Source organism: Diceros bicornis, chromosome 2, assembly GCF_020826845.1.
Source record: "Diceros bicornis minor isolate mBicDic1 chromosome 2, mDicBic1.mat.cur, whole genome shotgun sequence".
NCBI lineage: Eukaryota > Metazoa > Chordata > Mammalia > Perissodactyla > Rhinocerotidae > Diceros > Diceros bicornis.
In genome coordinates, this window is record NC_080741.1 from 44,285,848 (window position 1) to 44,313,764 (window position 27,917).

At 47.3% G+C, this 27,917-nt stretch overlaps 1 protein-coding gene across 12 annotated transcripts in view; it reads left to right on the forward strand.

The window, feature by feature from the left end:
- Window positions 1–27,917, forward strand: part of TRAK1 (trafficking kinesin protein 1) — a 115,379-nt gene that overhangs the window by 70,996 nt on the left and 16,466 nt on the right. For 11 of the 12 annotated variants that reach the window (XM_058555755.1, XM_058555770.1, XM_058555778.1 and 8 more), the window contains 11 exons: window positions 124–200; window positions 6,718–6,834; window positions 9,130–9,230; window positions 10,132–10,240; window positions 12,162–12,240; window positions 13,261–13,391; window positions 14,048–14,122; window positions 14,681–14,818; window positions 18,674–18,750; window positions 20,214–20,450; window positions 21,454–21,770. In XM_058555755.1, the coding sequence (XP_058411738.1) occupies window positions 150–200; window positions 6,718–6,834; window positions 9,130–9,230; window positions 10,132–10,240; window positions 12,162–12,240; window positions 13,261–13,391; window positions 14,048–14,122; window positions 14,681–14,818; window positions 18,674–18,750; window positions 20,214–20,450; window positions 21,454–21,770 (1,432 nt within the window). In that variant the 5' untranslated portion in view covers window positions 124–149. Of the gene's footprint in view, window positions 1–123; window positions 201–6,717; window positions 6,835–9,129; window positions 9,231–10,131; window positions 10,241–12,161; window positions 12,241–13,260; window positions 13,392–14,047; window positions 14,123–14,680; window positions 14,819–18,673; window positions 18,751–20,213; window positions 20,451–21,453; window positions 23,121–27,917 lie in introns of those variants that run through there. The other variant, XM_058555762.1, reaches the window with a different exon arrangement.

Consider the following 27,917-nt stretch of genomic DNA (forward strand, 5'->3'; position numbering starts at 1 on the left):
CAAAACCAACCACCCTTTGTGCCTAAGACACAGGCACAACTTTAGGGCCACTTTTTTAGATGGGTCATTTGTTTGGCAGGTTTGTGGCATTGATTGTTTCATTGTCATTTTTGTTTCTTGCAGTTTTATGTGCTGAAAGAGTTGGCCAGATGACTAAGACATATAATGATATAGATGCTGTTACTCGGCTTCTTGAGGAGGTAAGTGTTTCAGGGGATGGCAAAGAGTCACTTGTAATTGATTATAATTTATGTTGATTAAAGCATACATTATTATCTGTCTCGGTGAGGAATCTCAGAAATTGGGCCCTCCCAGGATATCATTTAGTGACTTTATTTTTTGAACTGGTAGCTATGTAGGTCCTGGTAGCTGTAACTTTGTACAAGGTATTTTAGGTTTTAAAAGGAATGTATTAATGACACAAAATAGGGTAGCACTGAAATACTTGCTAGAATACCCAGTTTAGGATTTTAAAAAAATATTAGACATAAAAATGGGGTAAAAAGATGCCCCCCCAAAACTCTGGGTCCCACCTCTCCTGCTTGCTCCTGTGTTTCAACCTTGTCCTACCACTGGCTGAAAATGATAACAATGATTTCTGTATCATTCTGCTCTTCCTGGAGAAAGGCGAATGAAGAGGCGCATGACCTAAAGTCATTCTCTATTCTAGAGCCGAAACAAGGGTCTGAAAGTTAGCACCTGATCATTCATACATTGGTGGCTGTGCTGCTGGCTCATGTCAGTTTGCTGAGTCTGTATGAGGCCAGACCCCTTCTACTTGAGTGCCTTGCTCTCAGCACCACCTCTAAGTATGCACATGTGCATACTAACAAAATATTTTACGTGTATCTAACAAAATATTTTGTGTATCCCAAAAATATCAGGAAAATACATCATTATCCATATCTTTGTAACGTATTTTTTAACTTACATCAGTTTAAAGGGATATTATTATGCATTGTCAGCATGGAAATAACCAAAATAAGCATGACAAGAAAAATTTAGGAAACTCGCTTAGGATTAAATGAGCTGCTGGTATTATAGGAGAGACTGTAGTTTTTTCAGTTTCTTCTCAGCACTTTGGCAGTTGAGAATTACAGTGCTATGAAGGCCTCTAGAAACAAGTATATGTGTAGCCCCACACCTAGAACGGGCCAGAACATGCTAGGTTGTTAGTAAGTATTTATTGAATAAGTGCCCATCCTTAAACACTATCCCCACCCCTCACACATACACGTATCAGGCCTTAAATGCACAGGCGCTAACTTTCAGACCTTCGTTTCTGCTCTAGAATCAAGAATGACTTTGGGTCATGCGCCTCTTCATTAGCCTTTCTCCAGGAAGAGTAGAATGATGTAGAAATCATTGTTGTCATTTTCAGCCAGTGGTAGGGCAAGGTTGAAACAACAGGACCAAGCAGGAGTGGTGGGACCCAGAGTTTTGGGGGGGCATCTTTCTACCCCATTTTTATGTCTCCCTCTTCCCCTGTGTTTTTCTCTTCTGCACATCCAGCATTCTCAGACTTGCTCTGAGGGCTGGACCCCTCTGATTCCCCCGAGCTCCAGAGGGCTCACCTGCCCAGCAACCCACTCTCCTCCTGTTCTCCTGAAGGCCAGCCACCCACTGAGAGACCCAGCCGAGCTGAGTGGGGGCAGGAGCTGAGACCTGCTTGACCACCTGCATGTCAGAGAAGTTACAAATTCCTTAGTCCCAAATAAGCGATGTTAGGTTTTTGGCTGTGTGACAGGGCTGTTGGTGAGGCATTTTAGGGCACAGGCCTGCTGGTGGCGCTCCAGTTGCAGCCATGTTGGTGGCTGGCGTTAGCCACCTGGTAGGCTAGCTTGGTTGGCACCACCGACTTTTGAAAATGGTTTATTATGGACCCCTTCCTGCTATGTCCATTTCCCCCAACAGTGCCACCGCTCTCTAGATCTTACGGTGTTTCTAGCATCCCCTCTTCACCCCATACCCAGTTAGTCATCAAGTCTTCTCTGGAGCCCTACGTCTGTACCTTTACTTTTATTCCAAGGCCACCACTCCAGCTCCTGGAGCCTCAGCAGTGAGATTTTAGCTCCTCTCTGCCCTAATATTCCTTGTGCTACTATCGTCCCAAGCCCTCTGTAATCACCTCGCCCTCCCCTTCTCAGAACTTGGTGTGGCATTCAGGGCCACACACTTGATCACATTCTGAAACCTCCTCTTCCTTGTCACTGGGGACCTTCCTCCTGCTCTCCTACCCTTGACCTTTTGCACCATTTGGCCACCTCTGTCTTTTCCTGGCTTTGAGTGTTGTGCTGTGGGGCTTGCCAGGACCTCTGAGGCTGACAGCATCACCACGGCTGGTAGTCTGTGCTCCGGCCGAGCCCTGAGCCCCGAGTCACCCTGTAGTTCTATTTGGTTTGTTCATCCCACTTGATTAGTTAGAAGCTTTTCCAAGGTGGGAACCCTGTTGGATGATTTCTCCCTTTAACCTTGGAAATGATAAGCCTTTGATAAATGTCTAGCTCTGTTGTCATGCTTATTGTTAAGGGTAAAATTTCACTGAGAGCTGTGTGTTGTCCATGTATCATCTCATTCATTCTGCGATTGCTCTCAGAAGTAGATGGCACTATGCCCCCCATTCTGCAGTGAAGGGACCTGAATCTGAGAGGACAGAAAGTGCCCAAGTTTGCACAGCCGCATTCCAACCTAGGCCCTTAACTGCGATGTGTGCGACTCCGTTGCTTTTGGCTACAGTGTTTATTTAGTTTTGGGGAATGGGATTAATTGATTGTCAGTGGGACGTTTTTACTTTAAAAACATGAACCAGGTAAATTTTTTTTATGAGATGTGGCCCACAGTTCTTGGCTCCTGCTGAGTTTGAGCTGGCAGTGCTGGGAGATGCCTCCGCAGGGCAAGACCTGGCTCTGCTTGGACATGCGAGGCCCTCTTCAAAGGAGCCTGGGACCCCAGCCCTTTATGCAGATACTGGTTATCAATAGCTCACATTTCCCCCAGCTAATTTCCTACACGGATGTCAGTGTATAAAGCGTACGTAGCCTATTGTCTTTTTTAAAAATCGAGTAACTGAAACAATACTCGTAGGGCAGTTTTTTCAGGTGGCTCTTTGTTGTGCCTTCCTTGTTTTATTTTTAGTGGCTCATGGCAGTGGTCTGTGTGTATCTGTGTGTTTGATATTTGCCATTCTTTTCCTTGTCCTGATAAGAATCACGTCTGAGTTACTGCCTTTCTTTGGAACTAGGCAGGTTTCCTGGTTCCAGTCAAACTGCCCAGTCGGGTGATAGTTGTACTGTACTGTGTTGTGCTTTTCTTGGCTTTGGTTCCATTTCCTCCTATCATTTGCTTTTGTTTGCATGCCTGCCACATGCAGGCCGGGTGCTGGGGAGACTTGCACAGGATGCCAAAGCCCAGCCCTTGGCCAGCGTGAAGTTTGCTTCCGGGTTTAAGAGGAGGAGGATTCTACAGCTCACTTTGCTGTTCAGAATTTACCTTTGGGCAAAGCTGCCTCCTCCCCAGTTATGGAGAGGGTTATTCCTAGGGCCCCTTAGTCATGCTTTTTATCCAGAAACTGGTGAATGAGATGAGTCAGCTGCTAAGTGTTGGAGGCAGGCTGCCCTCCATCTCCAGGGCTGTGTCAGGCAGCACCAAGTGTTCGTTGGTAAAAGGGGCTGATTGGCAAGTCACAGTCTTTTCAAGCAGATCCACGAAGAGGGAGCAGGCAGAGTTAGAGTGAGCCCCACTGGCTGCATTTCCCGGGGAGTAAAAGAATCGGTTCCTTTAGTAGCTTATTTCCAAGGGCCTAAATATTTATTTATAGTCTTGTGTTCTCACTGTAGTTTAATCCAATGGTCATTTCCTAGCTGGTTTCCCATTTTTAGAAGTAAATATTAATCATATGTTGGCTAGTTGTAAAAAATGGAAGTTTTTTCATTCTTGTAATTCTCAAAGAGAAACCCAACCAGCCTGTTGCCGTAGTAAAATTAGAGAGAAAGACCAGAGACACTACAGTAATTTTTTAAATTTTTTTATTTCATCCATAAATATTTTTACTATAACTTCCTGCTTTCCCCCCCCCCCCCCCCCCCCGGCAGAGAGTTATGCCTGTGTTACTGTGAAGATTAGATTTTTGGTATAGACGAGGTGAGAACTCCCCATCAGTGAGCAGGGAGAGGTGAGGTTTGGGGGGTTGTGGGAGGGGTGAGGGGCTTCCACCAGCCTACTTGTTTTTCTTCCCTGGCCTGTTCCCGTTTCTCTTGGGCTCTGGCCTCGGTGTGCCCTGGGAAGCGTCCAGCATTCTTCCAGTGCTCTAGCAGTGCCTTGCCTAGCCGGACTTCATTATTATACTTTTTGCTTGATTTGTTTGCAGTGGAATCTGCATACAGGATGTGGCTAAGGCACATAACATGTCTGTGCTTGTCGGAACGTAGCAGCTTGGATGCACGATGGCGGTGCAGAAGAGTGAGGCAGTGAGCCGATGAGCATGAAGCACCTGCTGGGTATTCAGTCTGAGAGCTTATTCTAGTAGAGAAGGTTGGTGGACTTGAGTGAGATTTGTGGAGACCACACTTCCAAAGGGAAATGGACATGGTATCGCAGTTTTAACTGAGTGTTAGCCTGCTGAACCACTTGCACTGGATGCTAATTCTGAGTCGGCCTCCGGAGAGGTGGGTGTGCAGGTTCCCTCACACACTTCCTTTGGGTCCTTTCCTCCAGGTACCAGATAAGCACAACTGTTGAGTCTGAGAAGTGATAAAGGACCATGGAGATAGGGACCTGCCTTGGTAGACACTGTAGCCAGCATGGATGAATACAGAGATGAGCATCTCGGTTGATTGGGCAGACTCACTGGCCCCCTTTGTTCCATTAGAGGGCATGATGGGGAGGCACAAATTGTGGGAATGAGTTGGAGATATTTATGGTTCATTTGATGTGACACCCAGCTGGCTTCTGGGACAATGGTGACAGCAGTTACAGATCTCAGGACTGTGGAAGACCTAGGGGAGAGAGACCATCATCTGTGCAAGGAGAGCAAAATTGTTGTTGAATTCAGTCTTCCCAAACTGTACTTTGACCTCCAATGCTCTGCTTGTAATTCAGTGCAACTCCTGTGACGAGCAAAGGAAGGCGTGCTACATTGCACAGAATAATGTAGTGGATATGAAAGAAGTTAGAAAGAAAAGCTGCTTATATTTTTTTATCGTACAACTTAATGAATCATAAAGCTAGATTTTTTCCAAAGGTATCTAGTCTGCCCCTCAACCCTGGCACATCTAACAGATGAGGGAACTGGGCCCCAGGGATGTTCAATCGGAACCTGAACTCGCATGTTTTAGAGTAGAACAGTTCACCTGGTGCGGGTAAACTTTTGACCAGTACCTGCTGTAAGAAATGCATCTTGGGTTGTGACTCAATACTCACAGAAGTAAATATATGACAGACAAAAGTTTAATTGTGAAATAATACTCTCATTACATGGAATGGACTTTGGCATTTTCAATTCAGTGCTGTTGAATTTCATTTAAACCAAAATGTTGCCATTACTAAAGTGATCCTTAACCTGCTAACAGGTTATAACCTGTCTTTTCAAAACACTAATCTAGAGTGTACCTGACCCTTGGTAAAGGAAGCCATTGGCCAAGGCCACCTGGTTAGTTAATAGGCCATCAGAAACTAGGACTCCTGCCCAGTTTTTTTTTTGCTTGAAACTACATGTTCCCCTTTGTCTGCTTTTTACGCCAGGTGAACAGAATAATTAGCATAGGCTTCTGAAATGATTTAGTTTTCCAGACATCTCCTCCCCTTGCCAACCCTCATCTAAAAGTGAGCCAGTTGAATCTAACCACAGTGGCAAACAGGCTCTTCGTCAGGGATGGATGAGCCTGCATTTGGTGATGGCGTCTGCCTGCCGTCTCCGCTGTCAAGGGGCATCTTTCCTCCCGTAATGGCAGCTGTACCTTTATAGGCCACTAAAGACTTTCCGCTGTGTACTGCTCTGCTCTAAGTGATGTCATCAGCTGAACTCAGAAAATTCTGTGTCCTTAACACAGTCTTTGTCTCTGAAGTAGGGCAATTTTATGCATTATCTCTCCATTTTGAAAGTACTTTTTAAAAAATAAAGCCTAAGTAGCCTCTTGTTAAGTAAAAGAAACATGTAATTGTATTTCAGAGCAACTTTAAACATTTTTGTTTCATGTGAGGCAAATATAAGGAATTCAGTAAATTCCAGCTTAACGTGTGCTCAAGAGCCTGCCTCCCTGTGTCAGCTCTTGGCTTTATTGTAAGAGGGCTTTGGAATTTCTGGATTCATTCACTCATCCAGCAAATAGTTACTGAGTGTTTCCATAGGGTGGGTCCTGGCGATACAAGGTAGCCCAGCCCTCAGGTGGAGAGACAGGTTATCAAATGATTATGCAAACACCAAAAGCAGTGGCAGAGAAATGTTTTTGGAAGCGTGTTTTTCCTGTAGGAACAGAGACTTGTTTGCATTAAATTTTAAGGTTCCCTCTCGTTGCGTGAGGTCTGTGTGGCTCTGGCACATTATGTGGGCGAAGCATACTCCTCTTTGAAAGGTATCAAATGCTGGTGAATGGATGATGCCTTATTAATTGTTTTGTTATTTCTAAATGCCCTTGCTTTCGTCAGTTGACACTGAGCACAGTCAGCTCCTTCAGGAAGCTCGGGTTTTTGACTCTCTGCTCTCACTTTTGCCTTTCTCAGAAAGAGCGGGATTTAGAATTGGCTGCTCGGATTGGCCAGTCGTTGTTGAAGAAGAACAAGACACTAACTGAGAGGAACGAGCTGCTGGAGGAGCAAGTGGAACACATCAGGGAGGAGGTAGGACCTGGCAGCAAAGGCTTCTGAGGCACTTGGGCACCACAGGTGTGGTTGAAGATGATGTAATGGGGCCCCAGTCTCGAAGATGATGTAATGGGGCCCCAGTCGGAAAGGACCTTCCAAGGGCACGCCCGCGTCCTGAGCCCAGAGCTGCCTGTTCTGAAGGGGCCATCTTGGGGTGGAAAGCTCCTTTCTGTACCTCCTTCTGTTCACTGTGTCTCCTTCTGACAGTGTGGACAGGGCCGTTCAGAGTGGGAACAGGTCTCACTCAGTCAGTGGGCCCATTGTGCCCAGTCCCAGGGCAGGCCACGATCCCAGTGCTCCAAGAGTCCAGATCACCATGCAGGCTGAAAAAGACACTCAGCACTTGGCAGAAGCACTCGCAGGCTAATACAGCAGTAAACAGGGTTTCCTGAGTGAGGGTGGGCGGGCCGGAGAAGGAGCCCTGTCAGGAGACTAACCCAGGCTGCAGAGTCAGACGGCGATTGCACATTCATCGTTACAATATAATTTTGTGTTTGTAAAACAAAACAAAAAATAGCCCATTGTTTTCTTGATAGAAATCCTATTATTTTCATGATACAAATCTTGGCTGATGGAGATCAGTGGTGAGAGGGAGGATGTAAACATTTTAGACTTGTCTTAAGGGGCTGAGGTTTTGGAGGAGCAACACTGATTTTTCTGGAAGGGGTGTGGTGTGAGCAGGAGAAGAAAGGCTGCAGAGTCAGGTGGGGTTGCTAGAACAAAAAGTAGACCAGGCCCCACTTTGTAGCTTCTTTCCCATCATCTTGTTCTTTTAACAGGGAATTTTAACTCTGCAGACTTTGATTTGATTTCCTTCTGCTCCCTTATTTTCCATCAGAAACTTTCTTATTGGGCAGAGAGGCCCTTATTCATGTCCCTAAGATATATTCACACCTTTTCCTCATTAAAGCTATTCCCAGCTATTGTCTTCTGGGTTTAATAATAGTTTTAACATGATGAAATAGAGTTGCCACCAGATGAGAAAAGTTTTAATCCCGGGCTTTCTTGAAGAGATGATAAGGTAGAATACGGTTGTGTAAAGTTGACCCCTGTTTTCCCTGCCGCCAGCATCATGACCTGATTCCCCTTCTCTCAAGTTGTAAAGCATGTCAGCTCAGCCTGGCCCCCTTCTCAGCCCCTTCCAAGCAGGGGGACATGCCACCAGGAACCGGTAAATAAGGTCATCAGTTGTCCCTCGTGTGCTGCTTCTCCACGTTACTGCTCTGGCTTGGGGCTTCCTCGCCTCCCACAAAGAGCATCCTACACCGTGGGGGCAGAAATGCCTTTTTCCCCCTTGGAAAAGCTTAGAATTTGAAAGCTGTGATATGTGCTTCTTTGGCACATCACTCAGCGATCAGTTACGGTGTTGAAGCTGAAGCCTCATGCACATAAAATTGGCCTCTCTGTGGAAAACATAAGATATTCACTGTGCTGCATAGGAAAGTTAGAATAAACCGTAGACCCCAAGTCAAATTAGAAACAAAGAATTAGAACAGAATTACAATTCTCGTTTACAGCACTGGTTCCCTATTCATCAGTGCTGAATGGTGAGAGGGCAAGGGAAAAATTTTATGGCACGGGGTTGTTATAAATCGCTGTGATCTGCAAAACCACCCTAGCAGTAGTCGGTATGACCAGTTCCTGATGGTTGCCTCTTTTCTTCCTGTATCTGAAATTCCTATCTTAAAGTACAAAGCAAAGTCTGGCCAGGCTTGGCTCGGAGCCCTGTGAGGGGGCAGCAGTCACAGGGTGGGGCCATGAGGTTTCCCAAGTATGAGAGGAAAGGTTGACAAGCTGCTCGTAGCTGACCCCCCCAGAGCTGGCATCCCCGGGTCCTGGTCTGGGTCTTGGTCCCAGATGGGGTTTGGTTTCAGCAGAAGTGAATGGCCTCCTCTTTCATGTGGTAATATGATCCATTTCTCTGGCTGTTTGCCCAGCTGGTCATCTGGCTCCTTGCAAAGCCCATATGCTGTCTTCTCCCCCCACAACCATCATTCTAGAGTCTTGTAGTCCCCCCTCACCACTCCTCTGTACCAAAGTAAAGATTATAAATTTAAGCAGAAGGGTTTCTGCCAAAAAGTAATTGGTTGTATTTTTCTTAAATGGGATCAAACGCAGCCCTTTGTTTTCTTTGAATAGCACAAAATCAATTACATGCCTTTTCTTTTAATCAGGAATTTAGAAACTGTTGTCACTAAGCAGTAGGTGGGCCCTAGTGGGGATGTTGTCGCGTTTGGGACGTGAAGGACGAGCCCGGCTCTGTTTGTGCAGGTGTCTCAGCTCCGGCATGAGCTGTCCATGAAGGACGAGCTGCTTCAGTTCTACACCAGCGCCGCGGAGGAGAGCGAGCCCGAGTCCGTGTGCTCTACCCCGTAAGTCACTGAGGGCCGGGTCTGGAGGCCAGAGCACAGGCTGCTGTTGTCCCCGTCCTTGGAGTTGCCTAGACAGGGTCACTTGCACCCAGTGCAGGTCAGCTGCTCTCAGCCTTCCCCAGGCCAAGCATCTCTGAGTGTCTCAAACAGATCGACTTGACTGTTAAGTGGGATTTCAGTTTTCCTCTGACTGGGTCTTATTGCTTCTCCGGTCACTTTAGATTGATTTGTCCTGGGACGTTAGTGGGTAACGGGGTGGGCTCTGCTGTCAGAGGAAATAGAGTTCTGGAGACAGAGGTGCCGTGGTGGGTCCTTGGGACAGAAAGTATGGGGCTTCTCTGAGAGTCAGCAGAGCCTCATGTTAGGGGCATGAACTTAGAGCCTGATGGCCTGAGTTCAGGTCTCGGCTCTGTGGCTTGCTAGCTGTGTGCTCTTGGCCAGGTTACTTAACCTCTCTGTACTTGTTTCCTCATTTGTAAAACAGGGATAATAATAGTACTTAGTTCTCAGGGTTCTGAGCATTAAATGAGTTAATACATGTAGAGTACTCAAAACAGTTCTTGGCACGTGGAAGCTCATTATAAGTATTAAATAAACTCCCAGGCATCTGGAATTGTGTAAGCTTCAAATAGAGTTGATTCCTCTGAATTCTGAGGCAATGTGGCAACTGCAAATTGGGGACAAAGGGTTGGATGTGGGTCTGAAGTGGTGGTGCGCCTGTGCGTGGGCGGGTTTTCCGGGGGGGGGGGGAGGGAGCAGCCTGATGGGTCCTTGTCACACCTGCACGTCATGGACTCTCCTTGGAACAGCCCTTTGCGCTTCCCCATGGTCTGCCAGGCGGTGGGAGGAAACGTTGCTGTGCCTAGAAAGTGATCGTGCTTCCCATCCCGCCACATCCCAGGTTGAAGAGGAATGAGTCATCCTCCTCAGTCCAGAATTACTTTCATTTGGATTCTCTTCAAAAGAAGCTGAAGGACCTTGAAGAGGAGAATGTCGTACTTCGATCCGAGGTGAAGTGCACTCCCTGCTCTTGTCACCTCTGGAAGGGTGGTGGCCCCGTCTGCCTTATTGGGTGAGAATAGCCATGGTGACAGCCCCATCCTCCAAGGGCTAGGCTGTGGAGGAACCACCTAACCCTTGGCTCACAGCTGCCCCGAGGGCCCCGCAGGCGTGCCTCATTTATGTGCTGGGCATTGCCTTCCAGGGCAGCTCACGCCATCCACCCGTGCTGGGCAGATGAACTGGTGAGTTATGCACTGTGTGGATGGGCGAGTGGCCAACCCCTCTTCCTCCACAGTCGGGGCAGATCTCCCGCAGTGGGGTCTTTCCACGGTGTTTTCCAGCTCTGACATACAATGACCTGGACACCCGGTGTGAAAGCCTTACTCGCATGTTGCTGCAGGTCAGATATGCTGTAAAAAGAAATAGTACATGAGAACTTGGAGACATGCTTTAATTAACTTAAAAAGGCCAAGCTGAGGTACCTTGGGAACTCAGCTTTTGAGTATTTCTGATTGGCTCATCATTGTGCTAGGCACTTGGCCTGCATTCTTTTTTTAAACTCCTCACAACAAAGCTGGAAGCTGGTTACTTTGATTCTCATTTACAGTGGGAAAACCAGAACCCAGGCTGCTAGATGTTTTGATTTTCCAAGATTGTGCAAGTTAGTGAATGACAAAGCCAGGATGTGCAAGTCTCTGTGACTCCAAACTGCACATTATTTCCCTTCACCTACTGCCCCTATCTAGAAACACGGATGCGTGCAAATTGAGTGCATTTTGTCTGTATTCTCGGTGAGTTTGTGTGTCTAGCCAGAGGTATGGGGCAGCCCTGTTTATTAGGCCCTTGGTTGTCAAGTTTAGTCTGTCAACCTCAGCTGGCCCAGGGCTTCCCGAGGCCCCTCCAGTAGGGCAGACCACTTGTCACCTTGAACTTCCCTGCACCTCGGAAGGCACCTCACGTCTGGGCTCAGCAGGATGCTCCCATGCACAAGGACATGATTAGACCTCACCTCTTCCAGGCCCCTGTTGACTCATGGGTTGCTAAGCTTTCTCTGCCAGCCAGTGGCTGAGCCAAGACTGCTGCCCAGTGTTCCCCATTCTGAGTCCAGCGCTGCCCCTTCCAGCATCTGCCCCAGGTACATGCTCCAGTCCTGGGCACAGCGATTGGTCCTTCTCAGAACCTTCGCCTAAAGCAAGCTGAGGGACTCTGATTCCAGCCACAGATCCCAGCCACAGATCCCAGCTCCTCCACCTTGGCTTTTAGGAGTGCAGTGTCTCTCTGGGGCCAGGACCCCAGGGCTCAGAGACACCTTCTCTCTAACTGGGGCATTTTCTTGGGGTTTCCCACCTTTTTAGCTGGGATCAAGCTATCCAGAGACCTGGGATAGCTCTTGTGTCTCTAAATTTTAATGCTTTCATATCGTACCTTGTTTTACTAAGCTGAATACAAGAGAGTTAACAAACTCAGAACTTCATAGGACCGTGCAAAGTAGGTGTGAAAGTGTTAGCCATTCTTGTGGGTATCCTTAGAATGCCTGCGGTAGGCAAAGCTGTGTCCTAGCCACTGTTTGGGTCACAAAGGGTTCCATGTCTGTGAGCCGAGACAGACACAAATGAGTAAAGAGAGAGACTGACACAAGGGTGGTGCTTACAGGGTTTTAGCAGAGCAGGGTGAATAGCTCTTGTGCACATTGCTCTGTGTGGCGTCCTCTAGTGGTACACATTTTCAGCTTTGAGAATCTGAGATTCCTTAACTAAGCAGGGAATTTGGATTGTCTTTCTGTATTTGAGGGTGCAATGGGTGACAGGTGGGGAGATGCTGAAGGGTGGCTTCCCAGACCCAGGTTAGCTCTTGCTCCTTGCCCCAGCGTTGCCTGTCTCACCAGTCCAGGTGTGAATGCAGGGCCTCTGACGTGAGCCTTGTTCACAGGCCTGCCAGCTGAAGACAGAGACCATCACCTACGAAGAGAAGGAGCAGCAGCTGGTCAACGACTGTGTGAAGGAGCTGAGTATGTCCTGGCCCTCCTGCCCCACTCCTCTTCCCTCTTTTTACTTTCTGCATCTGCCCTCATTATGACTAGGCAGATTGTCATCACCCTTGATAAAGTGCAGTCTCCCTGCCAACCTGGGCTCAGTGGCATTTTTCTTAAGACCAGAGACCTCCCCTGATCTTTTGTGGCACCTCTCACCCTGATTTATGAGAAACTGAGTGTGGGTTGTCAGCCATACATCATCTCAATTTCTCACTAAGATAGATATTTAATTTTAATTTTGGCTTTCTACAGGAATTCTTTAATGGCTAAGTTAGGCCCAGCTTCAGAGTCCTGTGTTGAAGATGTGGAAAAACTGCTTTCTAGTAATTTGATTTGTGAAAATTGAGGCCAGATTTCTCAACTTTGCAAATAAGTACTTCTCTCCACCCTCTCCATTATAAGTTTACAAGTTAGGGTCAGACAAAAGGGCAAATGGAGTATTTTGAGTTTCAGCAAAATACTAAGTAAATGAAACACACCCTATGTTCAAATCTAGTAAAATGAGTTATGGCTCTGAATATGGGTTGAAAACACCCGAGGGAATTGTATTGTGCACGGCCATAGTTCCTTCTTAGAACAGGGTGCAGCAGGGGTTCCTGTTAATGACGTGGATCTGTTCATGTGGGGATTTGCCTGGACACACCTTTGTTTTGGTGTGGTATCTCCTGGCTGACTCCTGAAGCCTGCCTGATTTCCTCTGGGAAGGCAGCCTTAGTCAGTGGGGTCGGGCCCTCATACCGAGCCTGGGAGCCACAGCTGGGGTAAGGTTCCTTCTCATGACAGAGACTGAACCCCAGGAAACTGCTTTGTATGGCAAAATGGGTGCTCTAAGTTCCTTCTTCATATACACTCTCCATCACCACCACCCCCACCCCCCGCCACATGTCTTGTAATAGAGATATTTTTTCTTGTACAAACCACAAAGAAACTGTTCTCTCTTGGTCTGCATATGAGGTTTCCTGATTTATTCTTATGATTGTCATTTTTTGCTCAAAGGGGATGCCAACGTGCAGATTGCCAGTATCTCAGAGGAACTGGCCAAGAAGACGGAAGATGCTGCCCGCCAGCAAGAGGAGATCACACACCTGCTGTCACAGATAGTTGATTTGCAGAAGAAGGCAAAAGCTGTAAGGCTTCCGTTTCTCTGCCTGATACAAAAGTGGCTCATCTGAGATCAGGAAGGGGCATTTATCAAGACAGTGCCCTCTGGTTTCCTATTTTAGGAGTTTGTGCTCCCCCTTTGGAGAAGAAGCTTAGCGGATTCAATAGTATAAATGTGGTTGCCCCTTACTTGGCGAGGGAATTATGTTTTTCACCACTTATCTCCTAAGAATAATCTGCAAATTAATAGAATTCATTAAGAAAGGTGCTGCAGATATGGAGTTTTGGAATTTAACTTATGAATCATCTAGTCTAGTATTTGTTCTTACACAGTGCATCTGGTATGTTCTGCAGCACAACAATAACCCCTTTAGATTTAAGATGAAGCAGCAAAAAGCAGTTTAGTTTCCCACATCAGACTTTGGCTATGAGCATGAGGTGAGATGCTTTTGGAGGGCAGCTGTGACTTTGCGGGTGGGGAGTGGCTGTAGAGAATGAATAGGGATGTAGGAAACCCTTTACCTTCAGGATTATATAGAAGATGAAATTTTACTCCAGTATAAGGTAAAAATCTCATTGTAGAAATGTGATAAGATCATAACAGATCAGGTAATAAGAGGAAAGAAGTTAGACTCTTCTAATATCTTAAAAGAGAAGCTGATTGACCTCTGCCACCTTTTAGTGCACCGTGGAAAATGAGGAACTGGTTCAGCACCTGGGGGCTGCTAAGGATGCCCAGCGGCAGCTCACGGCGGAGGTGAGTATCCATCCCCCATTTCATCAGGGCCCCCGATTCCAGTTAAGGTCCATCAGCTCCCCCTCTGACAAGCTGTGGGTCACGTCCTTCTTAACAACCGTTTTTATATTGAATTGAATGTCATTCTTACTCCTACGGCAATTTCTAGTCCCCACTGACACTGTTACTGGTCGTGAGGGCCTGGGAGGCTGGGCTCTGCTGGTGTGTGCAGGCTCCCGATAAACGTTCCAATAAGAGAAACGACATGTAAAAGGAGCCACGTTCAAAGATGTGGCTTGAAACAAGGGTGTGACGATCTGCTCTCCCGTTTGTTTAAAGTTGTTTCTATCTCAGTTGCTCGTTGTTAGTATTCTAGGAGATTTCTGAGGCTATAAACGCACCCCAAGTGAAAGAAAAGCTGAGCCTTGAGGACTCTGGCGTTTGGCCTCAGGCCCCAGGGCAGCCTGTCCCACGGGGTGCGGGGCCTCTCCTAGGTGCCTGTGTCTTTCTGCTCTCGGGGTGGGTGACCGTGCATGCTCATGAGATCCTGCCCCTCTGCGCTTCCCTGGTGTCCCGCAGCTGCGCGAGCTGGAGGACAAGTACGCAGAGTGCATGGAGATGCTTCACGAGGCGCAGGAGGAGCTCAAGAACCTCCGGAACAAGACCGTGCCCAACACCACCTCCCGGCGCTACCACTCGCTGGGCCTGTTTCCCATGGTGAGTGCCTGCTTGCTTCCCGCCACCCCTCTTCCCACCCTGAGGGCAGCAGAGGGGCTCATGGTGGGAAGGCGGGGTCTCGTTGTGCAGCTTGGATCTGGATCTGAGTTGAAGGTTTATGAGCCCAGCTGGTGGCTTCCTAACCACATGAGACAAATTGGTTCTTTATTTTCCTTCTCTCTGTAGCTGTCGTCTTTTCTCTTCCTGCCCTTAAAAGATAAATTTAATAAGAATTAGATTTAATAGGAACCTCAGATATTTGGAAGATGTTATTTATACATTATTTTTTCTGACCTTATTAGAATACATGCTATTTTGGCCTCCCAAGTGCATTCCAGAATTCTTAAATCGCCTGTGGGGTTCTGCTGGTTCTTTGTATGCTTATTAATCATTCTCTTGGTAGCTTTTAGTATCTGTGATCTGAAAAAATATTTACCTCTGTGCTGGGTGTGGCATTTTTATATTTTTCATATTATTTCCCCACAGTCTTACTTCTCCTGGCCTGATTTGTTTCATGTCTGGGCGTTGGGGGAACATGGCTGAAAAGGGATTTTCCAAGAGGTTCCTCATAGTTTGGGCAGCACAGGGCAGATTTCCTCTGCTGGTCATTGCCCTGTGACATTTGGAGACCTTACACATTTACCACCTTCTTTCAGACTAATGCCCTTTGGAGCTGGGGACCATGTCTTATCTGCTCTTTTCCTCCTTCCCTCTCTTTAATACTCTGCACCTGGCACAGCGCTTGGTATGTTGTAGTCTGTAGATGCTTGATAGATACTAGATTTGGATGGGTGGATGGACAGACTGAAGAACAGACTACCAAGAACTTTTATATTCAGGCACTATTTCCATGGTTTCATGAAATACCAAATTCTCTCCAAGGAGAGAAGAACTTTTGAAAAAAACCTCCCCTAAATGAGATGGGAGTGGATGACTGTGTAAATGCTTGTGAAACTCGGTCCCTTCCGAATTTGGCCTTTCCTTGGGGCTCTTTCCCTTAACCCCCTCCCCCTTGCTGACCCCCAGCAGACACTGTCTCCCCACCCCTTGTTGTCTGGCCCACTTTTCCTAAATCATGATCTCTTTTTCTTCTTTGCTTTCGCATATCCAAGTCATGCTAGAACTCTCTCTCTCTCTACTTGATGGAAATCGAAGGGAAACCAAAAAGAAAGGTGCGGAACATAAATAGTCAGCTTTCCAAGGGGCAGATTGGTGACCCAGTGATTCCAGGAATCCCGGGAAAGGCAGCAAAGAACATTCTGTCCCCCGAATACCTCCATTTAAGCTAACTACACTCAGCTCCCAGACTGGCCTGTGTAGCTTTGCACGCTTTGTGCCTCGGTTTCCCTTCTTCCTGACTTTTCCTCTCGGTGCAGTGGTCTTCTGGGGCCGTCTTGTTTCTTGTGCACCTTGGATTCCCTCCACTGCATTGCCCACTCCCAAGGACAGACCTGCATTTTAAAACTAAACCATTACATAAGAAAAATTGAATTGAAAATCTGCATGTGGGTTTCTTCTGGAGAGATTCTCAGCTTTCGTATTTGCTGAGGTAAAGCTTTTGTTTGCCTTTTTCTGTAGCTGTTGGCACAGCTCAGTTTTTGAACATGGCTATTTTTAAGGTGCATTATGCATTACAAGTATTTAAGGCAATCTAAAGCTTGTATCATGCCCATGTTTCTGGAGCAGAACGCCCGGATCTGCCTCTTTTGATCCCAGCCCTTCTAATTGCTGAATAAAACAGGGAGGAGCAGTTTTTGCTTAAGTATGTCCTCAATTCTCTCGCCTTATGGCGGGAGTTCTTAATCTGGGATCCACAGTCAGGGTTCAGGGGGCCCGTGAACTTTGGGAGAAGATTATACCTTTTATTTCCATTAATCCCCAACTGTACACAGTGTTTCCTTCTCGTATGAAGGTAGGCAACAAACCACAGTGATATTAGCACCTCCGTGACGTTGTCACAAGTCAAAATCACAGCTATTTTCATAGCACGTTTCAGTGGCTGCAAATGTCTCAAAATACCATTTATGTTCATCTCCATTTCAAAATGATAGTAATTATCAATCCTCAAGCCAGATCCCACACATTATTATAATTGCTGTCATTAATATCCTAGTAACTAGTTCAATATATCTGGCTTCCTTTTTAATGCTAATTATTTTATTCATTTAAAAATATTATTCTGAGAAGGGGTCTGTGGCTTCCCTAGACTGCCAGAGGGCATCATGGCCAAAACAAGTCACAGACTCTGCTTGTGACTTCTTCCCCAGCATGGCTTTGTAATTAGTAGCTTGATATCTCATTTCTCTTAAGTTGTATGAAAGTCCTTTCCTCATGCAAAACTCTGAATGTAAACTATATGGTGAAGACACTATTAACAAAAATAAACTGGCTTAAAAAAATGTGAAACTCACCTAGGGAAGCCCTTTACCATGTATGTTTCATGGCAATCTGTGGGTGATAATTACTAACTAAAACTGCATATTTGTGAATAGGAATTGAAAACAACCCCACTAACCCTTTACTGATCAAGCTTCCTTCTGACTCCTGTTGAGTCTCCCCGCTTGGTTCCAGCTTCCAGACTGGAGCATCCTGGTGGCCTGTGAGGCCGTGGAGATGGATGCCCTGGTGTTCCCACGTGCTGTCTGCTGGAAAGCCACTGGCCACAAGTGTCTATGTAAATTTAAATCAATTAAAATTAGTACAATTAAGAATTCAGTTCCAGGCCAGCCGTGGTGGCCTAGTGGTTAAGTTCAGCGTGCTCCGCTTTGGCAGCCCAGGTTCGGTTCCTGGGCACGGACCTACACCACTCATCTGTCCATGCTGTGGCGGTGGCTGATATACAAAAAGAGGAGGAGGATTGGCGACAGATGTTAGCTCAGGGCAAATCTTCCTCAGCGAAAAAAGAAAAAAATTCAGTTCCTCAGGCACACTGGCCACATTTCAGGTGCTCAGTAGCCGCCTGTGGCCGTTGGCTCCCATATTGCACAGTGCAGACAGAGAACATTCCTATCATTGCAGGAGGTTCTGTTGGTTAGCACGGATTTAGCCCTTCCCTTCAGGTTGTTCTACATGGTGTCTCCCTCGAGGCCTCAGCAGGTGCCTTTCTGCACACACTTGGTCCTGCTGGCATCTACGAGTGTGAGCGTGAGGAGTGGTTTGTTAGGCCCTACCTCATATGGTGAGGAGTGGCGGGCAGTTCAGGGGGAGGGGCGCTCATCAGGCAGCCTGTATTATTGAGTCTCACTTCCCACTGGGGAAATGAGAAGTCGTCAGTGCCCAGCTTTCCCCTGATCCCTACCTAGACAAAGACATACGTTCGGAGAACTCGCAAGGACTTAATGTGTTTGGTGTCTACTTGGGGAGGAAATGGAGGAGTACCGGTGGCAATGAGATGTGAGCTGGTTGTTAAAGGTGGGTGGACCACAGATTGTTGGTGGAGAGAGGAGCTTTCCTGGCATGGGGGTCTGGGGGGCAAGAGAACAGAGGCCCACATGACAGCGCCCACGATTCAGGTCCCCCCTGCTCCAGTAAGTTCTCCAACTCTCCTTGTGGTCACAGTTGCAACTCCGAGGTTTGGCCAAGGGAACATAGGGTTTGCTTTCAGACCGTTAGCTGCATGGATGCGAAGGGGCTTTACACTCGTGCCCATTGGTGCCTGCGGTGTTCAGAACCCGCTCTGGGGATTGCTCAGCGAAGGTTTCTAACAGGCGAGTGCTGTCAGCCTTGTGTTGTGGGAAGTCTCTGGGCTCCTGAGGCCGCAGTTTCGCTCCTGTGGCTAGCCTGGCCGTGCGCCTCTTTGGAGACAGAGCATTTGAATTGCCGCTCACTCGGTGTGTGTCTTCTGGCTTTTCCCAGGACTCCTTGGCAGCGGAGATCGAGGGAACGATGCGCAAGGAGCTGCAGTTGGAAGAGCCCGAGTCGCCAGACATCACGTACGGCCTTAGTTCTAAGCTTCCCAGAGACTGCCTGTGACCTGTGGTGATCCAAACTAGCAATGAGAGGGGAGGGCCCGGTGGCGCAAGCGGTTAAGTGCACATGCTCCGCTGCGGCGGGCCGGGGTTCGCAGGTTTGGATCCCGGGCGCGCACCGACGCACCGCTTGGCGGGCCATGCTGTGGTGGCGTCCCATATAAAGTGGAGGAAGATGGGCACGGATGTTAGCCCAGGGCCAGTCTTCCTCAGCAAAAAAAGAGGAGGACTGGCAGATGTTAGCACAGGGCTGATCTCCTCACACACATACACACACACACACACAAAAAAACTAGCAGTGAGAGCCTCAGACACCCGCAGTGATCACTGTGGTTCTTCTGCAGATTAAGGTCCAGATTAAGGGAAAGATGAGAACACAGCTGACAACACGCCCAGCCCCTCTTGTTAAAGATATGAGCTTCCAGAGAAGTGGGAAAGGAGAAATGTGTTTCCCATCTCTCTTAACACGAGCTCCGTCTGAACACCACCACTCATTTTTATCTTTCCTTTCAGTGGAAAACATTACAAGTTTTTAACATCTGTTAGGAAAAGAAAAATAGGATGCAGGATGAGATACGGAGGGCTCTTCAAGGGATGTGAGCAAAGGTTCCATTTCCTTTCTGGATCCACTTAGGGATGTTGGCCTCTACCATCTCTCTTCCTAACTGGAGACCTTGCACTTGGCCTGCCCTTAGGTTTATAAGGAAACTGTGGATCTGATTTCATCGTGTTTTCTCTGTACCCAAACCCCACTGACAAAACCTAAATAGGATCCTGGGCATGACCAGTGTTCCTGAGCCTCAGTGCATGTATAAAGCCCTCTGCATCCCACAAAGAAGAGGCTGTTATAGCAACCTGCCTACCTTTTTCTCCTTAAAAGGGAACAAATGAGCATCAAAATGTGGTTCTGCTCTAAGAAATAGCAGTTTCCAAAAAAACGTTAATCTGGTGTTTATCATCTCACTATAGAAGTTTAAGACTAACTTCAAGGCTGCTTTTTTTTACATATATGAATGGTCAACAAATATTCATTCTACAAATATTTATTGAGCCCTATTATGCACTGAGCAGTGAACTCTGTCCTCTTCGAGCTTGCGTTCTAGTGACTAAGAAGAAAACTAGGTGGGAGACAAGAGTACTACTTAAGTATTTTTATCTGTAGGTCAGGCTTAAGGGCAGTGGAAAGCAGGATCCCTCTTGCTAGCATGACCTTTAGGACACAGCCATGTATTAGAGCCCTGGATTCAGTGGGTGTTATCTCTTGAATTCCAACCAACTCCCTAAGAAACACATGGAAGGCACAGGTTGCCTGGGGGCTCACTGCCCAGTTGCCTTTTGGCTCCTCAGTTGATAGTTTTTGGAGTGTTTAACTCCAAGGTCATTCCTGCCTTTGCTTATTCATGGATGATGATGTGCATTCTCCCCAGTCACCAGAGGCGAGTCTTTGAGACTGTGAGAAACATCAACCAGGTTGTCAAGCAGAGGTCTCTGACGCCCTCCCCCATGAACATTCCCGGCTCCAACCAGTCCTCGGCTGTGAACTCCCTCCTGTCCAGCTGCGTCAGCACTCCCCGGTCCAGCTTCTACGGCAGTGATGTTGGCAATGTCGTCCTGGACAACAAGACCAACAGCATCATCCTGGAAGCAGAGTCGGCCGACCAGGGGTGAGCCAGCCGGGAGCTTCTAGCTTTCTGTTTTGGGGAGAGGTGGTGTGGATTGAACACAGGTTCAGTAATCAGAAGAGGGAAGCTGATAAGAATCGCCTAAAAAGTGTAGACCTTTCAGTTCTCAGATCTGTTTTACCAACCCGCTGAGCTCATGCTTATCCTTGATCCTGATATTTTAACCAGTTTAAAGAGATATAACAGGATGCACCAGGATGTCTGCTTTTCTGTCAAATGCTGAAGGGGGAAGGATAAATGAATATTTTTTCTCCTACTCTTCACTGTTAGTCTACAGAATAGACACTTGTTTCATGAACCCTCTGTAGCTTAGATGCCTGAAAGACTGAGGAGGACTCAGGCTCTTTCTTGTGACTAGGGTCTAGTTTGCTTCAGAAGGTGGGGTGCTGGGTGCCCAGAAAGTGCCTATCACACCGCATGTGTCTCTTGGTCCTGAAGCTCTGCAGAGCAGCCCCCCTCCCCCCACTGTCCACTTTGTGCATCCTTTTCCTGTGACAGTTAAATTGGTTCTTCTGACCGATTGGGTCAGATGGTTGGGAAAGTGCTAGAACAGAACTGTACTTGAGCTCTCAGCTCCTTTAATTTAAGAGGAAAGAGAGGCCTCCCTCAAACCAGCTGCCCTCCTGGTGACTAGGAGCTGAAGCTCGAGAAAGGCTTCTTCCTAAGGGTTCCTGAGGGAGATGTTAATAGGGACTGGGTTTTTTCTGGAGTGTGTGCAAATTTTCATTCCATCTTAGTGCTCTCTCCTCTCTGCACACCCCTCTGCCCCCCACAAAAACCCGACAGAGGGAATTAGTTCTTCTGGGGAGGCATTTGTTTTTCCATTTTTCACTAAATTTCAGCTACTTGCCTTGGTTTCCGTAGAAAACCCCGCAGCCACCTGAAATGCCCACCCCTGTACATTTAGCAGGAAGGCCTTCATTGTACATCGTGCAGCGCCCCCTGCTGGCATTCCATGCTCACCCCCCGTTTCCCCTCCTTCCAGAAACGACGAGCGGAGTAAGAAGCCGGGGACGCCGGGCACGCCGGGCTCCCACGACCTGGAGACGGCGCTGAGGCGGCTGTCGCTCCGCCGGGAGAACTACCTCTCGGAGAGGAGGTTCTTCGAGGAGGAGCAGGAGCGGAAGCTCAGGGAGCTGGCGGAGAAGGGCGAGCTGCTCAGCGGCTCCCTGACGCCCACGGAGAGCATCATGTCCCTGGGCACGCACTCGCGCTTCTCCGAGTTCACCGGCTTCTCCGGCATGTCGTTCAGCAGCCGCTCCTACCTGCCCGAGAAACTCCAGATCGTGAAGCCGCTGGAAGGTGATCACAAGGGGCCTCGGCCTCTCTCTGCCCTCCTCAGCGACTCCCTGTGGGCCCTGATCCACCACCGGAACGCGGGGAACCTCTGTCACGCCTACTCCTTCTTCTTCAGAGATAGCCACCCGCGCTGCTGGTTTGAGTTCCTCTGAGGGTAGCCCAGCGCGGGCCTCCGTCCCTCCCGGTGCAGGTTTGCAGTGCACACACAGGCAGCCAAGACTAACCTCAGCCAGCTAAGCCAAAGAAAAGGAAAGAACATGACGTTGGTTTGTTCGTTCTTTCGTTTGCCTTTAGAACCTTAGAAATAAAAATCTTTTTGAGAGGCAGAGGCACTGCTAACATACTTAGAAATTAATTAGGTCATGCCTGGGCGTCTGAGAATTGTCAAGAATTAATGCTCTGACTTCTCAGATTTTGGTGTCAGGGAGGCGTGCAGAGCAAACGCTCTAAGTTGTTTTTTCAATAACCACATGAAAGCGATTTCCGATTTGTCGGCTCACATGTTCTGCTTTGATCTTCAAATAAAGAGGTTGTGGCTTTCTTCCAATGAAATGTGTTCTGAGCAAGGCTCCTAGACCTCTGCAGTTTGCAAGTGAGTTTTGTGCCTCCTTGAGCCTGCCTTTTCCAGGGCAGTTCACTTTTTAGTACCAGAGATACCCCAGATGATTAACCTCATGGAAAAACTCACCTTTTTTCTTTCTGTTTGTTTTAGGCATTATAAAATGTCTTCCCTTAACACTACACTGCCAAGAGCCACCAAGTGTTTGTAATTTTCGTGTTTTTATTCCTTTAGTTTGGAAACCCATGAGAGTTTGAGAAAGTATTTTAGAATTCTGTATTACATATCTGATGCAAAGCCAAATCAAAATTTCAGTAAGGCAGCATTTCTCAACTTTTTTTAAAATTCTCTTTAAGGAACATTTTAGACATTTATTCCTAATTGCTCCTCCCTCCTGAACATTTAATGCCCCAGATATACTCTTTATGTACTATATGTATATCTGTGGTCTGTGCCCAAAAAGAGTACAATTATTTTCACCCCCATAAGAACCCCTTTTCAGCTCGTTAGGGGCAGTATCACCCCTGTTGAGAATTAGTGCTGTAACTGAGGTTGTGCTTGTTAAAGACCCAAGACATGCTAGGTCCCATATTCTCCGAAGGAAGAGGGTGGGCTAACATTCTTTTTTCATGAGTATTTTTTAATTGTATAATTTAGGTCCTTCTTAGATTTCAGAAAAGGGATGGCTCATTCTTTTTTTAATTGTTTATTCAGTTGTAAGCTTGGTGATTGTTTTCTGACCCACAATTATGTCTGTTTTTCTTTCAATAAAATCTTCCATTTCTGCAATTTTACTTTTTGCCTTTCTTTTCTTTTTTCTCCTTTGCCTCTCAAAGGTCATTGGAATTTATCATCTCTATCTTGTCTGCTTTCTATATTTTACTTTGTGTTTCATTAGATCATCTAAAAATATGTTTTTGGATTCATTTTCCAAGCATATTGCAGGAATAGATTTTTTTAAAAATTTGTTTTGACCAGCTCATCTTTTTTCTTGTAATCTTGTGACTTAGATAGCAGTATTTTTGTGATAAGTGAATAGAATAAGAGGAAATCCCATTAGAGTTGCAAAACAAATTTCACCTATAGTACCCTGCTTACCAGGAAGTTACATCACTACGATTAAGCAGTCGTATCTTATCACTATGGCCTGTAACGCATTCTCATGATAGAGATCACTCTGGCTCCATTTTGTAGTTCTCTGACTTCTTAGCTGTTTAAAATAAAACCAATATTTTTTTTTTTCTTCCTCCTCTCCCACAATTCTTTTTTGTGTTACTGTGTTTAATTTGATAAGGTGGAGTGCTGACATGGAAGTCTGCCCAACACCGGGTTCAAGACAGTTCTAACTGGGGTGTTGGATAAGTTACTTCACCTTTTCGAGCCCTGTTTCCCTTATTTGTGAAATAGGGCTCACGTCTGCCACACAAGGTTGTGGTGAGGAGTAAATGTGATGTGTTTGTATTGTGCCCGACGTCTCATAAGTCCTTAGTAAAACGTAGGCTCCCCAGACTTGCCCCTCTTTCAGCAGCTCAGGTCTAAATGGTGGCCTTACCAGTGTTGAGACCTGGACCAGCATTGTGCTGGGGCTGTGTTCTTACACCATCCTTTTCTACTAAGAAGCTGATAGGATTCCTGTGATCTCCAGTGACCCAGGTAAATGTAGCTGGGGTGAGGCCCCTGGAGAATGTTAGCTGGGATCATAGCAGAGAGCCAATCGGTGTCTTCCATCTATGTCTCCTTTACCTATTTAATTAGTCTTGCTATCTGCTTATGGGTGTCAGCCAAAATAGCTGGGCAAGGTGTTTAAAAATGCCAGCACTCATCTCTTCATCTTACTTTACTCATTTTAGGCAGGTGAAGAACAAACAAAAAAGTTCAAACTAGAAAGAGTTATATTTGCATTAAAAAGATGAGCCAGGTGGTATTGTTTCCCCTGTATTTTGCTCTTCCTTTCTGATTAATCATAACCAGATAATATTTCCAAATAAACAAGTTAATATGTAATTAGGGAAAACCACACGCTTGTAAGCTGTGCATCATCCAGCAGGTTTAGTTCTAACGTTTAAGCCCCAGGTGCTCCACTGACGTAAATGGGTTTGGTTTTCTTCTCCTTTGATGACATGAAAACTTTTTAGTTAGAACAGCGGGGTGTGGAAGGAAGGCAAACAGAAGGAAAGGGGGCAGTGACTGTGATGACGTTTCCACGCTGTCCTTGCCCTGTTGCATAGAATTTCAGCTTGGTGCCAACAAAGAACACGAAGGTTCCTCTTTGTCCCTGCCTGGCCCCAGCCTCATTCTCATGGGAGGTAGCTAACAGTTCAGTGATTCTTCTGCTTAGCACCTGACAAATAAAGGAAGCCAGGCGGGAAATGAGCTGGGGAAATGGGGGGACAGGAAAGAGGCAACAAAGGCTCTGAATAAGATGCGATTCATATTTAATTTTTAATTTGTACACCATCTTGTATCAAAGGAAGGACTTCAGGCAGCCAGGAGATCAGTAGAATTCCTACGTGGTGGTCCAGGCAGTGGCAGTGGACAGGAAGTGGGGTGTGAGGTGTTCTGCCCAGGTGTTGGGGTCAGCAAACCCTCCTGGGGCTCAGAACCAGTCAGGAGAGGAGACGATCCACGAGCCTCACTGCATGACATAACTCAAATGTCAGGTGTGCAGAGGCTGTCACCAGCATTCCCTTCTGCAGAATAGAAAACACCTGCATGAGGATTAGAAAAGCCATTCAGGAGCATTATTGACCTGATTTCTGAGACTCACACACGTGAGTCTGCTGGCCGAAAGGCAGTATATGTGGTTAAGGAGGTGGACACTGGAGCCAGCCTGGGTTTGAATCCCAGGTTGGCCGACTGCCAGCTGTGCAACCTCTGGCAAGTTACTTGGCCTCCCTGTGCTCGGTTTCCTCATCTACAAAATGGGGATGACAGGGTTATCATGACAATTAAGTGAAGTAATAAGTGTAGACCTCTTAGAAGAGTGCTGGCACTTAGTAAGTGCTTAGTAAATGTTGGCTGTTCTAATGGGAGTTGGGGAGGCCCAGGGCATGAGCTAAAAATCCAAGCACCGTGCATCTTGCTGCACAATCTATCGGTTGTAACCTCACTAAATTTCCTTGGCTGTGCATTTTCAGGGAATGCAGATAACCCCATGCACTTCTGTAGCCTCTTCAACTCCAAACAGCAAAACTATTGTAACCTCATTTCCCTCTCGAGACTGTACATGGGGTGGGGAGAGATGGGGGATCAAGCCCCGTGGGGCTCTGGGGGGGCCCAGACCCCCAGCCTCACTGAATTCTTTCCCAGTGCATTGTAATATCTCGAGCCCCCTTCAGAAGGATGAGGAGATTCGGCACTTCCTTGACGTGGTTCTTCACTTTCCAGCGTGTTGACTTTCCCTTTCTTCCCCCTCCAAAAGTAGAGGTGGCGTGGTCATACCGGGGATTTCACATCTTTCCGAGACCCGTCCGTGCAGTCGCCAGCTGGAGGTCGTAACGCCTTATTTCAGACTTCCCCCCACTGCAGTTTTGTTGCCAGGAATGTGCCTGTGTGTCAAGTGAAAAAATGAACAGGGAGCACATTACGGATTATGAGGGGGGGGTCTCTGGGGGTGGCATGAGAAATCCTACCAGCAGGAGTGTGTGTGTCTCCTGGCAGGCTCTGGACAGCCACCCAGAAGTTTCACTGCCCACTATCTATACCTCTCGCTTAGCCCGGTTCCTGGCTGGAACGCTGACGTCCTTGCTTGTTTTCAGACCTGTGGATTTTGGGAGCTGGGCAGTGTGAGATTACTGAAAGAACCTGGCCTTTAGCACTGATCCCTGCCTCTGCGTCCACTAATTCAGTGACTGGAAAATGATCTAACTTCAGTGAACCTCAGTTCCCTCCTCTGTAAAGTGTAGGTAATAATACTTACCTCATGGGGTGGTTTTGAAGAGTCAGCTGATGTGATACATGTAAAATAAGCTGCCATCTAGGCATGCCTCCGTGCAGGGCAGCCTTTTTTTAGAAAATGATGCTGTGGCACCTGGGAATCAGGATCCCATGAACTGGTTTCAGCACGTCTGCAAAGTCCTGGCTGTTTATGCACAGTGTCACTTGCATGTGAGCTCCCTTTGGGGATAGAGTCTATCACTTGCTTCCTCCAGATTCTCAAAGGATCTGAGAACTAAGAACCACAGCTCCAGGTGAGGGTTTCTCAATCTCGGCACTGTTGACATTTGGGCCAGATCATTCTTTGTTGTGAGGGCTGTCCTTGGCATTGTAGAATGCATAGCAGCATCCCTGGCTCTGCCCACTAGATACCGTTAGCATTCCCTCTTCCTCCAAAGTTGTGGCAACCAAAAATGTCTCCAGGCATTACGAAATGTGCCGTGGGGGGCAAATTCGTCCCTGGTTGAGAACCACTTCTCTAGATGTATCTTACCACCTAGAGACAGAGCAGGTATGTGATGCCCTCTTTCATTACATACACCTCTTTATTCTTTTCTTTTTTTGCACTTAGAATGTTTTCTATTTATATTCAATAGATTCAGCTTCGGTAGGTTCTAGTGAACTTTGTGCACACTTAAAGCTGGGACAGGCCTCAAAGTGGGTGTCTAGGAACTCTTCTACACCTGTATTGGCAGTGTGTACAATTTTTTCTCTTTTAAGTAGATTTGAAATGGCCCATTTACAAAGTCCTTTCAAGACTCCTTGGCTGAGATTGTCCCCTGAGGAGTCACTCCCCTGCGGTGTTTGGAGGTGGTGCAGTTACTGGGCACACCAGCGGGTCGGGAGTGCCTGATGATCGCAGGTTCTCCGCATCTCCTTCACATTCCTAACTGCTCCCTGACCCCACCACCTGCCCTCCTGCCTTTCTCTTTGATCTTGACTCCTGAGCTGCTGGCTCCTAGCATCGCTGCTTCCCCTTTCTGCCATTCCCCAGGGCAGCCTGGCAGCCTGGAGGGATTCTTGGCCACCCAACAGCAGACACCCTCTGTAAACCAGCGGTGACTGTCTGGGAGGCCGTTTGTGCAGGAAGGCTCTTGCTTTCCCATGCTTGAGGACCTCTCTCAGAGCCTCTCTCGAGTATGGTATGTTCATTTGTGTGGCTAACTTCTGTAGAATGGGGATAGAACGCCCAGCCCACAGGCCGTGCACACGTAATACCAGGGCCACAAGAGGTGTAATAAGTGTTCCAAGGGGTGGAAGGGTTGCTCTGGCCCACAGGTTGGGCAGGATCCCAGCACATGGGACATACTGAAGGTTCTGAGATGCTCCTCAGTAAATGCACTTCTTAACCCAGCTTTCCTCAGCACACTCGGTCTTGGAACGCCTCTCTTTGTGAGCACCCGTGACACCTTGAGGTCCTCAGGGACGCAGGTGGTGTTATTATAGACCTTGCACAATGTCATCTGAGTCCCGGGGTCTGGTGTCACCGAGGAGGTTGGCTCCTCTGCTTCACTCCTCTGTGTGGACTTACTGTGTCCTTCAATCACCCCTCTTTAGCCTGATTTCCTCTCCCCAGACCTGCAGCCTCTCAAGGTTGCTGACAGAATACAGAAACCTAAGTAAAGGAGGTGACAGTGGTGCCTGCCACTTTTCTC